This window comes from Passer domesticus, chromosome 2 (assembly GCF_036417665.1).
Source record: "Passer domesticus isolate bPasDom1 chromosome 2, bPasDom1.hap1, whole genome shotgun sequence".
Lineage (NCBI taxonomy): Eukaryota > Metazoa > Chordata > Aves > Passeriformes > Passeridae > Passer > Passer domesticus.
In genome coordinates, this window is record NC_087475.1 from 122991250 (window position 1) to 123008325 (window position 17076).

Sequence of the window (17076 nt, forward strand, 5' to 3'; positions counted from 1 at the left end):
AAGTAAATGATGTTTCATCCTTATACCCTTTTCATGTTAAAGATCTAGGACCAAAAGCTTCCCTGTGTGCAGAGTTCAAAGGATCTATGCAAGACCCTCTAGGTAACCACTGCATTTAAAGCAGAGCATAAATCCTAACTTATGTGTTGTCAACATGCTTCTAAATAAGGGAGCTAAATGTTTTGGGAGGTTTTTTTCTCCATTCAGCCCTAAGTTTAGAATAGAGTTCCTAGGCTTAATCTGAGCTTTGCTACATGGCTTTTTTGCAACCCCAGACAAATTTTCTAAATGTCCTCATGCCTGAGTTTGCTCACTAGATCCCCTCAGAGGGGTCATTTATAAGCACAGAATCTATCTAGGGCAAAATGTAAGCCAGAATTACAGAATCTTCCAGTCTCTGTCCCCCAGCACTTCCAATCCCATTTTTTTTAAATGGACTTGACAGAAAGGTGGAAGTCCCAAAGATACACAGTTTCAGATCAGACCTACACCAGCTGTGTGGAGGACACAGAGGCTTTTTATTCTCCTTCTGACAAAGGCTTTTATTATAAACTCAACCATTACCTGTTTTGTTTAGCTTGCTGCCTGGCCAACAAGTAAATAAGTAGCTTGGAAAAGCCACACAATGTTTTCTCATCTACAGCCTGTCATTAGGGGATATTCTGGCATTGTGGAGGCCCTTAAAAGAGCAGAGTACAGGCTATAACTCTCCCTTAGCTTCATAGTTCAAGCACCTTGAACAACAGATCCATGATCCAGACTGAGGGTTTGTCCACATTATTGCAAAAAAGATTAACTAATTTTTAAAAAAGCTTAAGAGTCTCTGTTGTCTTGCCACAAAGGTTAGAGCTCTGTGATAATGTTTTTGTTTGCCATATATACTATTTCCTGTCAAGTCTTAAGGTGAGGGATTGAGTCCAGATGCTTGATTTGGCTGCATTGTCTATTAAATGCATCCTTCTGTGTAAGGATCATGGGATCCTAAGAGCCATTCCATTTGGCTACTAAACATATCTGCTGTTTTTTATTCTGAACTTGTGCTCTGCTAGCAGAGACAAGACTGGGAGCTGTGCTCTGACTCTTAAAAAATCCCTGGAGTTCCCACAACCAACACCACGCTCTGTGTGCAGTGACATTTTTCACAGGAGAAAAAAATTGAAGCACTGGGGTGTCATTCATCATTTTCTGACAAAGGTTTTTGGATTGCATACATTCTGCGTTGGATCAGTGATTGATGTATTTCCTATTTCAAAATGCTCCATTCCAGAGCACTGTTTTGATTTCAGTGACCAAAGAAAAGTATGATTGTTGAAAGAAAATACTTTTTGTAATTCCAGAAAGGTTAATATCCTGACTGGAGCAGCAGAAGCACGCATAGGGTTGTTCCAAAAGCTTAATTAATTATGCTACTTAATCTTGTCTTTTCAGATGTGTTTTATCAACACACTGTCGTGAGTTAATTTAACAACTGATACTTAGTGTGGTGCTTTGAAATCAGAATGTAGCTGCGTCAGTGGTGACTCTGCATTGGTGAGAGTCATTTCTGCTGCAGAATGTTTGAATTTAGACAGCCACTCTGATCCTGAAATGCATGCAGCTAAATAGCTGCCTTCTTTTCTCCTTGGTGGCAGCTTCCTTTGCAGCAGCAAAGTGACCCTCCTTGGCCTCCCATTCCCTGCTGACCTAATTAGGCACCCACAAACTAACTCTGTGTTAATGGCCCTAGAAAAGTTAAGAGCATGTGGCCCTAATGCAAATGTCATTGTCAGAGACAGGATTAAAATGCAGTTTCCCTGTGTTTCTTCTCTTCACACCACTTGATCAGTGACAATCATTCCACCCCTTCCCAGCCCTTCTCCCAGTAAGAGGACCGACTGTTGTGCCTGGCACTGCAAATTACCATTTTGGCTTCCTCCGCTGGCCTCACTTGGGGCTAAGGGAGGGGGGTGTGACTTATCCATCAGCACAGCAGGAGATGGGACACCAGCTACGGGAACACTGGGGATGTAGTATGGACCTGGCATGGCAGAGACTGCAGGAGGGTACCCAGCTTTTGCTGCTTTGCCTGCTATATACACTGAAAAAGAAAAAGAACCAGAGTCAGCATCACACTCCAGCCCCCCCAGACCCACTGGACACATGGACAAAACCTGCAACACCAACCCCACGGGAGACAATCAGACAAATGAATTAACAAGGACCAACCTGAATTTCTCTGAGCCTCAAAGGGTACTGAGGAGAGTTTAAAATATGTGCTGCATATAATAACAGGGCATATAATAATAAGGACACTGAGAGATGCCCAGAAAGACACTCAGGGTGTTACAGCCAGCATTATCGCTGCCATGATTTAGTGGCAGTTCAGCTTTAAAAATAACTGATGACTCAAGCAGCAGGATGAGGCTCATGGAACTTGACAGATCCGACTGAGCCTGACCAGGAACCTTGCTGGGTTGCAAGGATTTTGCACTGTTGTAGAGGACAGCTGATTTGCATTGCCAGGAAGAAACCTCCCAGGATGCTCTTAGTTCTGACCCACAACATTCACTGACACAACAACAACTCTGGAATGGGAGCATGACACTTTGGAAAAGCAGGCAGAGCTGCCAAGGCAGGGAGGGCTTGGGGAATTACATTTGTAATTAACTTTGAGCATTCAACCATTGAGTAATAGGTCAGATGCTTCACTCCCTAAGAACCAGTTCTTTAGCCAAGCAAAGTGCTCAGGGCAAAGGAAGCAATATTAGCAGATTCTCCTCCTGTTCTGCCAGGGAGCAGAAGCAGTAGGGCAGATTTGCACCCGGCCTGGGCAGGGTCACTCACGCGCCCGGGGACAGCAGCAGGACTCAGGACAGCAGGGGCAGCGGACGTAACAGCAGCAGCTGTGCGGGCAGCACTGGCACCAGCAGATCCCCACCAGGAGGAAGAACAGGAACGCCCCCAGGATCACCAGGCCCACAAAGACCCACTCTGGAAAACAAGGGGAGAAAGGGAGATACTTACAGGACTGCACATTGCTGTGGAAGAGAACGTCAGCAACATCCTGCCAGCGGAGAGCATGGGGACAAAACATACGGGTGAATAACAGGTGAATGACTCCCTGTGGGTCTAGGACTAGGTGTACTCCTGATCTTGTGTCAGAGCAGAAATGGCACATGACAGTGAGAAATGAGCTACCAAAATGTGGTCCCTTCTGGCAGCATCCCTGGCAGGCTGAGAGGCGAGCAGCACAGAAGCAGGAGCCCTGGCTCCCCGGCCAGAAACCCTTCACCCCACAGCAGACCTGCGCCAATGCCACAGGACGCGCTCCATTAGCGTTTGGCCCTCATCAAAGACTCATTCTTCTCGGCCATGTTCATGCCCTGCTTGTGTGTTTGTTTCCCAGCCACATTCTGGTTTTAATGGGACAAGAGATGGTGAAAAGCAGGCTATAAATAGCCCAGCGAACGAGCCAGGCCTGCCCCTTCGCAGCGAGGCCTACGCGCGCAATTATTCTTTTGAATGTGCCGAATGAACATCCCATTCAGGCACCACAGCCAGCCAGGAAACCTAACAACCACTTTTTCCCTCCCCCATTGAAGCCTCAGATGATGTGTGCCAGGCCCCAAAAGAGAGCAGCTGAAAAACACCCTACAAGTGAAAGCACGCAGGAGCTGGCCCACAAAAACCAGGATGGGGCTTAAAGGGGAAGGGCAGGGAGAAAAGGTTTCTCAAACTTTGCTGCTGGAAAATGTGGTGGGAGCAAGGCTCAGCCTGTGCCAGGCAGTACCCACAGCCACACAGGAGTTCCACAGACTAAGGGAATGATCAGTGAACACATCTGGACCAAGAAATTACAAGACTCTGAACATACAGGAGGCCTGGAGTTGGTTTTAAGTCAGAGAAATGCAGCAACCTATCTCAAAGCAAGACTGCAGGTGGGGAAAAGACTTGGTGGTTATTCAACCACCTAAGAAACAGGGCAAAAAGCAAATAAAGACATTTGTTTGGGGCTGCAGTGGGAAAGAGTTTATCCCCACTTCAGAGAAAAAAAAAGCAGCAGACCACTATATCCAAGCAGAAGTCCAGCATTCACTGAAGTCTCCTGGTATACTATTATTTGAGATGAAGAAGTATTGACACAAGGATTGCAATGTGCATGAAGAATCTGGAAAAACAGTGCATCCCTCACCTGTGTTGCTAAGCTGAAAAGTCAAGGAAAAATGTTTCGCTTGGACCATTCAAAATAGAATTTTTCCTAGTTCTTAATACAATGCAAAAATAAGAAGTGTCATTTTTGATCCATCCACAGCGTTCTGTTTGAACAGAAGTATGAATCTTTACTTTGCTGGAGTTTTCCTTAACTCTTATACAAACAATTCCCCTTTTGAAAAATGCCATTTTAAATCTAGAATTTAAAATTTCCTTTGAAAAATGTCAGTCAAAGATCTGGCATCTACAAATCAACACTTCAGAAGTGCGAAGTGAATTTTTTTCTTTTTTTTTATCCTTTATTTCTTTTTTGGCTGACACACATAAATTTCATTTAAATTTGCATTTAATTTTGGTTCTTGTGGAATAATGTGTTGGGGTTGAACTTACTATATGCTGAGAAAAATTCAGCTAACAAGTAAGGAAAGGGCAGAAGTATTCATGAATGGGAAAGCAAGAGCTGAGAGATTACTGACCCAGTCCCTCAAGTTCTGCTTCTAGCATCTGTTTTGCTTAAAATTTTCATAAATTACCTTGACACAGAAAATAAGAATGTGCTAAAATATCATGACAGTAAGCAGTAGGGATGTATTGTCACTAAAGACTGGGACAAGTTATACAAAGGGCCAGCTGTCCTTGGGACTAAAATAGGAAATATGAAATGCAGTATTATCCTGAATTTCAAAGTATGCAGCAATACTTTCAGTGTCACAGGTTCAAAGATAAGAACAATTACTGTTCTGAACAGGACTTCACTGGTTGAGAAGAACTGAACAAGAGAAATGATCAAGTATACACAGCATTACTGTCACCACTCACACAATACAGCCACCAAAAATGGCACATGCAATCCTAGGCCAAACAAGAGAAGAATTTCCAGCAGTATTAAGAAAATATCAATGCCATCACACAAGGCCTCCTCTGCACTTGACTTCATCTGAATGTTATACAGCTGATGTTATACAGCTGATGTTATACAGCTCTGGTCATCTGTGCAGCAGAAAAGACAAATTTAGGCTGAAGCCAGTGGAGAGCATGGATTTTTTTGAGGGATGAAGGGACTCTGGAGCCTGCCTGGCAGCAGGGGAGCTGAAGCCTGCTGAGTTACTCTGTTAAACAGAAGGCTGATGGAAGATGTAGCTCCTGCCTGTAAATATGGTAGGAGGATAAATGCAGCAGGAAAAGCAGGTATTATAGTTAAAGATCTTACATAAATGGACAGAAATAGATGATCAGTGCTGTAGAGAGAAGCTAAAAGAAGCCCATCAAAGAAAGTGGGCCAATGGGAAAGAAAAAGGCCAAACCTTAGGCCGCTCCTAAGCTTGCTAATCTTACAGAAAGATGAAATTACATGGTGCTGGGGAGAGAATGCAAGATGGGGAGCCAGACTATCCTTTCCAGTCCTCTACTTTCTAATCTATTTGCCAATCTAAGCAACATCTTAGTGGTTTTTTCTTTGTTGTGTTCTCATCTTGTTTTCTGCAACCATCATGGACACAGAGAAGGAGGTGAAATGGTACTGCTTGACACAAGTGGCCAGCCACAGCGATCCAGTGGAACTCAGATGTCAGATCTCCAGAGCTATTAGTGAACAGTTCACAACCACTCCATAAAGGACAAAAGCCTGGTAGAGGAAAAAACAGACAGCAAGTCCATTAGAAGTGTATCTGTGGTCTCTCTGAAAACATCCTAGGAGTACAAAAGGGGGTCAGATTAGTGTGTACATTGCACATTGCAGGAGACTCACTCAGCATATAAAGTGGATGTTTGAAATCAGTGTCCCAGCCACAGGGACCTGTGAGACGGGATTTTACTTCACAGGATGTTAGACCATTTCCTTTTCTGATGAGGTTAAGAGAACAGCAGAAAAAGCCTGCTGGCTCTACCTTTAAAACAAAACAAAACAAAACTGGGATTCAACCAGTTCCCAATACAACTGTGTAATGCTGAGATTCAAGTGACTACCAAGCTGACATGCTCTGTGTCCTCACTGTCTGGTTTGTGCTCACAGAAGTATCTGCTTTTCTTTACTCAGGCAACACCACTGAAATGTGGTTTGCTGCTGCATCTTAGACTTTCTTCTTGTCTACCCATGCAGTGAGGGCACCAGAAAGATATCTGGCCTACACACCAAAATTTTATACCCATTCAATAAAATTCTAAATAACGGGGGGAAAAGTGTTAGGCAATAGAGAATCAACTGTTATCTATCTATGCTGAAAAGACCAATCCCTCTCCTGCAATGCAGGAATTCTATGGAGCTTTGGGTTACACTGGAGGTGGGTGAGTGTCTGCCTTCTCTCTGTTTGCATCTCTGGGACAGGCTCGAAAACAGCTTCACACATTTATGTGGAGTTGCATTTTTGCACAAACGTGTGAAAGAAGTGCTCTTCAGGCACCACCAGGGAATGATCAGATGACTCGAGGGCTAAATATTCTCACAGCTTTCCCCTTTCAAGAACAATCTGTTGCACAGCCTCTGTCTCCCCTGCAAGGAGCGCCAGAACTGGTGGCTCTCGCTAGTTGTGGCTAGCAAGGGATTTATCACAGGCACAGAGCTCTCACGTCAGGCCCAGCCACCTGGTGCTACCAAGAACGTGGCCTGGCCATGCAGCACAAGAGGGGCTGTGCCACTGATGGGGTGCTAGCTCATCCTCTATTCCCAGCACCTGCTGTGCTGCCATCTGTGGTGGTGGTGGAGCAGAGCACAGGCCAGCTCTGGGGAGCGGAGTGGCTGCACAGGAGCAGCTGACACACAGAGCCACGCAGGGCTGTGGGGTCTCCCAGGCTGAAACACACTTTCCTCTGTGCTAGCAGGGGAAGAGCAGAGAGCTTGACAGAAAACATCCCCAGAACAGCTCTGGCAATTCTGCTCTCACACTGATCCTGGCATGACGTCAACCATCTCTGTATGCTGGCTCCCAGCATGGCCCAGCTTCAGCTCTCTCGGGTCCAAAGCCAGCACTTTCCCGGTAACTGATGGGCTTTTCTCTTTAAATCCCCAGGTAAAACACACATACAAGTGAAACATACACCACATAAAGATGCTGCAGAAGGATAAACAGACAAGATGACAGAGGAATGGATGATTAAGGGTGAAATGACTGAATACCTGGCATAATCTCCACAGCAAAACTGGGCAAGAGATCAGCAAGCAGCCCTGTCCTGCCTAGAAAAGACAGAAGGAGGAGAAGAAGGAGAGAGGTTACTGCAAGAAAAACACACTCCCCAGCCCCTGCCTTAGCCTCCAGCTCCCTTCCTCATCAGCCCACTTGCACTCTGCGTTATGTGAATTCCTATCAAGCACAGATGTCATCCTGCTCGATGCCTGGTGTCTGCCTCTGCACTTCTGCCATTTCTGTGTCCTTGCATTTTATCTTTATCAGCGGAGCTGGGGGGAAAGAATCTGGAACAGAGTTTCTCCAATCTAGGCACAAAATGACAAGAAAAAGGAGTCCCTTTTAGCATGGTTACATGGTAACATCTTCCTGGAGTTATGCTCTACACATGCAAAAGCTCCTGGAAATGCACAACAGCCCTTAAACAAAAGGACACAGTTTTATTTTTGAAACGTACTGATGTAGTTTCTACGGATATGAAACATCTTTAACTTAACTCAAGGCTATTGATAAATCAGCCACGTGCTTCTAAAACCCGTGGATGCTGCTCTCCATGTGGGCTCTGTGAGTGCACCAACAACTCCAGGAAAAGAGCCTTGAAGGAATGCTGTGCATATGTGCAAATTATTTGGAGATGCACGAGCACCTTGGTCAGACTGTGTGACAAAGGCCAACACCCAATGGAAGCAAACCAGCCAGGGAAGGATTCATGTAGAAATTTGTGGGATCATTTTGCAAAAGAATAAACAAACAAAACAAATAAAAAAAAGGCAAGTCAACTTCAAATTTATAATTTACAACCAAATAGAAACAAACAAACTCCAAGCCCAAAGGCAGCTTGCTGCCTGTTTGTTTTGGCACAGAACGTCTGGGATATTTCCAGTACACAGCAAACATCCTGCACAGTGCTCAGCTGTAATTTACACACACCTGTGCATTGGCAGAGCAGCCCTAAGTGCAGCTGGGCTGTGAACTCTCCCATAGAGCCCCAGGGTCATGCTGGGATTTTAAAAGACATGCATATGGCAGGAGAGCTGCACTCTGAAGAGAGACACACATTGTGGGCATTACAACAGGAGCAGCTAAGGGTAAGCCAATGCAAAAGTGGCAGAAAGCTACCTTTAACCTCCCCACATGCCCTCCAGGTCCTGCACTAGGCAGCACTCAGACACAGTGATGAACTGGATCCCAAGTTCCTCGGCCTCTAGTCTGTCCTTGAAGGTTATTACAATCAAATTCCCACCATCCGTTTTTCCTCAGTGCTTCAACAGAGACTCTGTAGAGATCAAAAGTCCACAAGGAAGCCTGCTGGAGCCATAATGAGTATACCATGACTACAGGCAGAGCTTTGCAGCCAGTTGCAACTCATCAGAGCTGACTAGTACTCACTGGAATGCCCATCCTGATGAAGTGGTCCAGAATCCTTAGCAAAAGATAGCATGGTGATGCTTCACATAACTGCTCCCCATTTACCACTTTGAGGGAGGACTCTTGCCACCAGTCTGCTGCAACATTTTCATCTACATTTACAAAGAGTTTCACGACATTCTTTGCAGTCCATTTCCTGGAAGGATCAAGTGTCCAAGCCACTCACAACTACAGTGTTATGTTCCACGTGCATATTAATCATATTCCTTATTTTGATGAAACAATATGCAATTCTTTTGCAGGCCTTTTGTGCATATGTGAACAGCACCCACATGAACCACATGCATGCAGAATATGGGCAGACACGAGCATGTAGCTCACCTCCCATGTGTTATTACCTCTGCACAAGCTCACATGCAGCCCTAGTGTGAGAGCAGATGCCACTGGACAAATTGCTGGAGGTACACAGCTAATTTAGGGCATCTGTGGTAAAAAAGGGCAAGGAAGTGACACCTTTAAACAGCAGAAACTCTTTCTCAAATGGTCGTTGACTTTATTTGGAACCTACCTGGAGAGCCTCGAACCCTGCTAGTGCTGGGTACTTTCTGATCTCCAAGAGGAATCACATGTCCAACAGGGAATAAGCACCCCTTAATATAACAGTGCCTGAGAACTTGGTAAAAACAAAGACAGCCAAAGCAGCTCCTCTCTGCTACCAACGAGCAGCCAGCACTTCCCTGCTCATGCAGTCTCACTTGGCTTGTAAGAGTATCTGCCTGGGGAATTTACATCCCTGCCCTGCCAACAGGACTCACACAGCCCTGGGGGCCCCAGAGCCCCCAGCAGGGATGCACAAAGCCTGAGAGGATCCCTGTGGTGGGATTTTGAGCAGCAAATCCCACCACAGCTCAGCCTGAACTCTGCCTGGCAGCCAGCGAGCACAATGCCCACCCCTGGACTGCCGTGGCCCCAGCAGCTTTCCACAGCTCAGCCCCCTCCCCGCCCCAGGCTGGATAAATCCCCTGATTAACCCTTCCCCACACCATTCCTCAGGGAAGCCAGCAGGCTGAGGCTGCCTGTGGTTGCCCCAGCAACAGGAGGCTCCCACCACTGTCCCTCATTGAAGGTGACTTTCTCCCCTCTGCTGCTGCTGCCAGCAACAAGTGGAGCAAAAATCCCCCCATCCTGCCAGCCAGCACAGGGACAAAGGGACAGGGTGGCTCAGGGGTGGGGGCAGCACTGCTACGGGGTCTCACCTTCTGCCCTCTGTAAGCCCGGCCCAAACATGGGCACAGCCCAGAGCCAGGTGGTGGCCACAGAAAGGATCCTGGGGCAGCAGCCCGGTGGGTCACACACTGCCCAAGGCAGAGAGCAGGGCGTCCTTTTGGACCCATGGCTGTAGGAGAAGGCAGCGGACAGTCAGAGCACCCATCTCTCCATGATGCTCCTTCCATGGGCTTTAAGCTTACCTCCTTCCCTCTCATTTCTTTCAAGGAAGTTTTAAAGTAGATGCTGGGGCTAGATAGCAATTGGTGGGGAAGAAACAATTCAATAAAACATCCTGCCAAGAGACCATCTGGCCACACCACCTCTGCACAGCAGCTCTGCCCACCTGAGAAAGGGCTGCAGGCACTCCAAGCCATGGCTGAGCACCACTGCTGAGTCACAGATCTGTGTCCCCACCCCCAAGAGCTTTGTGTCCTCTGTGCAAGCTCCCACCACCGAGGGGATAGAGGGAATAGACAATGGCCCCGTTTCCCAGGGTTGTCCTGGGTGACTGTGTCAGAGCTAGGAGCTTGTCCTCATTCTGCAAGGATCTGGGATGTGTGCCATCTCTATTCCCCCCGTGCTGCTGAAGGGTTTTACCTGCCCATAGTGGCCTCTCACCAGGCACCTCACACGCCCCAGGCCCCTGCCAGCCTTGAAATGCAACGGAGCTTGCAAGCACCCCATCTGCACTGGCAGAGCACAGGAGGAGGGATGGGAGAGGAAAAGCTGAGGGGATGCAGAGCAGCTCCAAGAGGTGCAGACACACAGCAGAGGCCAGCGAGGACAGGAGTTAATACACAGGAGGCAGGCAGGCAGGCGACAGAGCAGTGAGCAAATAGCAGCGGAGCAGGGAAGACCTGGAGTCAAGCACACAATTAGCAGAGAGTCTGCAGAGAAGAGACACAAAAATAATTAGGGTAAGTGGTGCAGCTGAAAAGAAATTATGGCATGAATAAAGTAGGCGCAGGTGCAGTCAGAAACACGGCAATTGGGTAAATATGGGAACATGGCAAATACTGGCAGTCACATAAATGTGATAAATATTGGGTAACTATGGCAGTAACTGCTGAACTGTTTTCCTGTTTGAAGGCTGCTTCCACAGCCCAACCTGCTGCAGTGGGATTACAGGACGCAGCAAATACAGAGGGAATTATTTCCTTCTCAGTGGAGGAAAACTTTGCCAAGCCATGCCACAGCAAGAGGCCCTGGCAAGGGACACTGGCCTGAGGAGAGGCTGGAAAGCACAGGAGAGGAAGTGTGGCCCTTGTAAATCAGACACTTTACCAAGGCAGCTGCTGTGAGATTTATTGGGGGAGCATGGCTCTGCAGTGTTTCTCTATGCTTCTTCCGCTTGGAGTAAACTTTATCCTTTCTTCCCGTCCTTCCAATTGGACGGAGAAACAGCAGCAGCCCCTTTTGGAGATCAAAGTTTTAGCAGGCAACAAAGACCTCCGAGGAGGCTGTTGCCATGGCTGCCTTAGTAACCGCGCTCTTTTAATCACACCGGTCTGCTTTGTGAGCAGCAGCGTGTGGCTGTCGCTGGCAAATAAGGAGGAAAACAGGGGTAAAAAACCTTGGCAACAAGTAGCACTTCTAATCGGTGTGAAATAAATAACCAGGAGTAGGCTGGGCTAGGATGAGGGGCACTGGAAGCAGGTGACAAAGGTGGCAGCGCAGTGGTCTGGGGCAATGCATCAACACTTTTCCAGGATTTTTAAGAGGAAGTGTGCCAATCACTTCCTTCGCCTGCTGGCACTACCCACCTCTGGTCACAGCTCAAGGCTGGTGAGGCCTCTCCATGGAGCTGCTGACAGACATTTTCCCAGCTGAGATGTGGGCCAACATCACATCCCCAACACAAGGCCACCAGCACAACTCTGCCAACTCCTGTGACCGAGCACTGGCTCGGGTGCTACTGGCAGCTTTTCAGCAAATCAGAGCAAAATCCTAAAACCAACATCATCTAAGGGAAAATTCTGCCAAGAACTTTTCAATCTCCGAAATCATGTCAAATTTTATTATACAGTCTCTCCTGGCATAGAAGAGACTCCAAACCTGGCTATATTTATACCAGCTATTGAGTCACTTTGCTGAGTAAGAACTGCCTTATTAGCATTGCACACCACACACACGTGTCCCAGTGGAGATTTATCCTCACTGAAAGTCAACACATGTCTCTATTAGTACATTAATTACTGTACAATATGCTGTGTGTATATGTATCTACATTCTTTACTTTACATTCTTTACTACTACTACTACTACTATGGGTGTGAGACTTTTTAAATTTTGGGTTTAGGCCTATATGGATACTGGCTGGTTATATAAACTGCAGAAGATGTCAGTTTACCAGTGTTAGTTGCCACTGTCTCCAGAAATTAACACAAACCTCAAGTGCTAATTGTTGTTATTTGAAGCATAGCAATGGGAGAAGCTTCAGCTTCTTCCTTGGGGAATTTCAGGTCTGTCAGACTGACCTTGGTGCTCGGGAAGGTTATGGAATACATGATCCTGAGTGGAATCACACTATACATATAGGACAACCAGAGGATCAGGAGGATCCAGCATGGGTTTAGGAAAGGCAAGTCCTCCGTGACCAAGCTGATCCTTTTATGATGAGGTGACCCACCCAGAGGATGAGAGAAAGACTGTGGATGTGTCTTCCTGGACTTAATAAAGCCTTTGGGAGTGTCTCCCACAGCATTTTCCTGGAAAAGCTGACAGTGCCACAGGCTGGGGAAGAGTGGCTGGAAAATTGTGCAATGAAAAAGCACCTGGGGTGCTGGATAACAGCAGCTGAATGTCAGCCAGAGTGTGTCCAGATGGGCAAGGAGGCCAGTGGCATCCTGGTTTGGATCAGGAAGAGTGTGGCCAGCAGGAGCAGGGCAGGGATTGTCCTCCTGTACTCAGCACTGGTGAGGCCCCTCAAGTCTCATGTTTATGTTTGGGCCCCTCACTCTGAGAAAGGCATTGAGGGGCTGGAGTGAGTCCAGAGGAGGGAATGGAGCTGGGGAAGGATCTGGAGCACAAGTCTGATCAGGAGTGGCTGAGGGTGTTTAACCTGGAGAAAAGGAGGCTCAGGGGGGACCTCACCACTCTCTACAATGGCCTGAAAGGAGGGTGTGGAAAGATGGGTCGACCTCCACTCCCAGGGAAGAAGTGACAGAATGAGAGGAAATGGCATCAAGCTGTGCCAGGACAGCTTCAGGTTGGACATCAGGAAGAATTTTGTCACTGAAAGGGTAGTTAAGCACTGGAATGGGCTGCCCAGGGAAGTGGTGGAGTCATCATCCCTGGAAATGTTCAAGAAACAACTGGACGTGGCATTCAGTGCTATGGTTTTAGTTGAGATGGTGGTCTTCAATCAAAGGTTGAACTCCATGATCTTGAAGGTCTTCTCCAATCTTAATGATTCTATGATTAACCATAAAATAATATTTCACTGATACACAGTTTATGTAAAATTGGCTGCTGAATTGGATGGAAAAGAAAGCTGGCAATATCTGTCTAGCAAAGTGCACAGATCACTAACCAAAGCATCAAACCAACAGCTGGAATTAGTGGAGTACTTTCTGGCCTCTTCCAGAAACTCGACAGGTCTCAGGGAATGGAGCCACTGTTTTGTGAAGCGTGTCTAAGCTATGTAAAACCTCAGAATGCAAACATCACTGAGCTTGCACAGGTCTATGCATTCCAGGGTGCCCAGCTGTGCCCAGTGCTGAACTCTGTGTTCAGGCACTGCTCTGTAGCTGTTCCAGCTTGGGAATGGAGCAGTGTAGCAGCTTCATAGGTCCCTGCACCTGGTTAGTAAATTCTGGCTGTTGGGAAGGCTTATTGGGTTCTATGCAATGAAGCTGGACTGCTTCCTGATGTGAGCTGGTGACACAAAGCTAGGATGACACTGACACTGCACTCTACTTCTGGTTTGAAGGTTACTCCAGGCATGCTACATCCCTGCACTGGTACACATGCAGCTCCCTTCAGAAAGGCTGCAATGAATTACTTTACTGAAGCCCATTGACATTCTCATATAAAAAAGAAATACACAGGGGCTACAAATAACAATATGATTAATAGCACTGTCTCTGTTTCAAGAAGCAGGACATTAGCTGCCAGCTACTACAACAGAAATGTAGACTTTCTTCAATTTAGGATTCAGCCTTTTAGGTTCAATCACATTAAAAAGTTTAAAATTAAAATGTACAAAATTTCAAAGGGATTCATTAGCCCAGCTGTAATGTCAGCAAAGGTTCTCCTTTTCTAATAAGACACACGAGTGCAGGGAGTATCACTTGATTCCTGATGTGGAATTGCTAAGTTCTGGACTAGTCTGCAGCAGAAGCAGAGTTCACACAGTTTCCAGCACACTACATCCTGTTTGGAGATTCCAAATGCCATCAAAATGCACATATATCAGAGACTCAGAGAGTCTTTTAGGTTGGAAAAGACCTCTGAGATCTTCGAGCCCAGCCTGTGAACAAACACCACCAGACCATGGAACTGAGTGCCAAATCCAGTCTTTCCTTAAACACCTTCCTGGGCAGCCCATTCCAATGTTTAACCAACCTTTCTGTGAAGAAATTCCTTCTGATGTCCAATCTGAGACAGAGGTTGCTACTCCTCCTCCCTCACCTGCACTGATTCCCTTAGAGAGGGTTAAAGTCCCTGACTAAGCAAAAGCTACTGAATGGTCTTTTCAGCAAAGTACATAATAAGCACATGCCTAACATTAGGTATGCTTTACAAATCCTATCAGCTTTGCTGAGCACAAATGGATATAAATAAATGCTTGTATGCTTTTCTGAAATAGCTGTGACATGAGGACAGCACATGGGATCCTCTGATGCTACCCAGAGCTGACCAGCAGCTCTGTGTGTCAACATGGCACATCCAGGTAACAAAACCCAACATGCAATCCCATCATGATCCAGGCTCCCTGGCTGCTTAAGAGGTCACTGAAGATCTCTGTGATCGCTTTCCTAAGGAAAAAATAAATACTGTAATTTGCCCAGGTTTTAGATTTTGCTCTAAGTCGTGATAAAGTGCCTTTTCATCAATTTTTCGTGGTATGATTCACTGTATATAAGCAGGACCCTGCACTTTTAGCTAAACAAACTTCCATTAATTTATTGATGCTATTAGTATGATATCTACCATTTTTGCTTCTCAGTCCTTTCGTGGTTTCAACATGATATTAAACTGCCCTTTCATCCTGGCATTAATATGAAACCACTAGAAGGGATATATTCCTATTTCCTTTTCCATTCTGAATTTTCTGTCGCCCCAAGGATAACGTGAGTGAATAGAACCTCTGCTCTATTCAAAATCCTAATTTATGCTGAAATCATGCAGCAACCCCAAAATAAGCAATGTAAATTGTATCTGAGAGACCATTGTCAGCAGGGAGCAAACAGCAATGTGCTCTGGGAATCGTAGCATCTCTCACACACTATCCCTCTGCTGCTCCAAACTCTCTAACAGGGAATCTGGGTTCCACCCAAAGAGCAGCAGAACAGCAAACAAAACCCTTTTACCACATGTCCCCTAAGACTGTAAAATTGCTACAGCATACATCTGTATTCAGTGTTCCCCTCCAAGCAATGGGATGTAACAAAAATATCCCAGAATATGCAGGATATTAAGAAACAGTATTTTCATCACTGGCTGCTTCATCCTTTAGCCATCAATAGGGAGAGATAAAGGAAAACAAAGAAAAAGTAACAGCAAAGGCAGAAGGAAAACAAAAAAGGTGGGAGGGGAAGAGAGGGAAGGAGGAAAACAGGTAGGTAACCCTGGAATTGCACCAAAAGCTGGAATGTTGCCTCTATTCAGAAAAGCAATATGCAGAAGCTGCCTAACAGCATGAGGCAGAAGGAAGCCCACGACAAGTCTGCTCTCATGCTGCTGCCAAACTTGGCAGAGATCTGCATCAAGAGCAAGGTCAGGCCCAGAGGCAGAACAGAAAAGCAGATGTGGTCAAGGGTCATGCAGCCTAAGCTGCATGTGTCCCCCAGCATAACCACAATGAACTGGGAGCAGAGACATCAAGCCAGCTCCAGAGGAAGGGATTTCTGTGTTTTCTCCCCACAGCCTTCTGTACACACTGAAAAACCAATTCTTCCTGTTACCATGGTACTGTTTCATCACTGGTGTCTGAGCACAGTTGTAGATATACAAGAGGAAGACACCAAATCCTAGACAGGAAGGTGAAAAAGGGACAAAAATTCAGCAGCTCATCACTACAGAGACACAGGACCTCAGGAGAGGATTTTAACAGCTACGACTGCCACCTGGCAGAGATAACCTCACCTGAACTCACACAGGTTGGTCCTGAGCCTAAGTGGCAGACGACACAGTCACACTGTGGATTTACACAGGCATGTGACACTGTTTTCTGGAGTGACCAGACTGACCTTCCACTTTCTGACCTTCCACTCCAACTGTCCATTGTTTGGCTGCCATTAAAGGGGTGAGGGGAGGCAATGGTACTGTGACAGCCACTCACCCATTCAGTCTGGTTTACCTGGTGATGATAACCACAGCTCCAAATATAAACACCAATTAAACTCTGACCTTTGGCAGGAGATCAAGGGAACGCTTGACAGATGTGTTCTATTGTACACCTCCACAGATCACCTACACACTATCAGCCCAAGCTTTTTCATATTTCCATCACAGGATGCACAGGTCTGTACACACAAGAACCATGGTTAGGTCTTGAGATAAGTTGGGAAAAACTCAGCTTGCTCTCCTGGGGCATCTAGGAGATGTACAGAAGTACTACAGCTGGGCTCCAGGCTTGTCAACAAAAGTCCCTGAAAGGCCCATTCCACTCTGCTTTTCTCCTCTAGTTGGAATGGCTGCTTTTCTGACCTTTACAGTGAGCTGTATCATGGAAGCCATCACTGAAAGCAAGCCCTGCAGGGAAGGAACTGATCCTGCTCAGCACGCTGCTCAAGGGAGCTTAACAGAAACAGAGCCAGGCACACACACCACAGAGAAGGTAGGTCCTGTTAGTGGCAGCATTAGGTCAGACCCGATTAGGATTACTGTGACACTGCACCTCTAGCTGGACAAGTGTTATCAGGCACACAAAAAAATATCCCAAACTGACACAATCAACACAGTG

General features: G+C 46.4%; 1 protein-coding gene and 1 long non-coding RNA gene across 10 annotated transcripts in view; one reads left to right on the forward strand and one right to left on the reverse strand.

Annotated features, from left to right (window-relative positions):
* Positions 1 to 17076, reverse strand: part of ILDR2 (immunoglobulin like domain containing receptor 2) — a 38775-nt gene that overhangs the window by 10807 nt on the left and 10892 nt on the right. For 6 of the 9 annotated variants that reach the window (XM_064411036.1, XM_064411037.1, XM_064411031.1 and 3 more), the window contains exons 4-6: positions 7304 to 7360; positions 2824 to 2970; positions 1901 to 2077 (exon numbers count right to left, since the gene is read on the reverse strand). In XM_064411036.1, coding sequence (XP_064267106.1) covers positions 1901 to 2077; positions 2824 to 2970; positions 7304 to 7360 — 381 coding nt within the window. The remainder of the gene's footprint in view (positions 1 to 1900; positions 2078 to 2823; positions 2971 to 7303; positions 7361 to 17076) is intronic. The other 3 variants (XM_064411035.1, XM_064411034.1, XM_064411033.1) reach the window with 1 other exon arrangement.
* LOC135295019 (uncharacterized) lies at positions 2966 to 14965 on the forward strand. The gene is made up of 2 exons (XR_010357064.1): positions 2966 to 5379; positions 7197 to 14965. It is a non-coding gene; the product is annotated as an uncharacterized LOC135295019 (long non-coding RNA).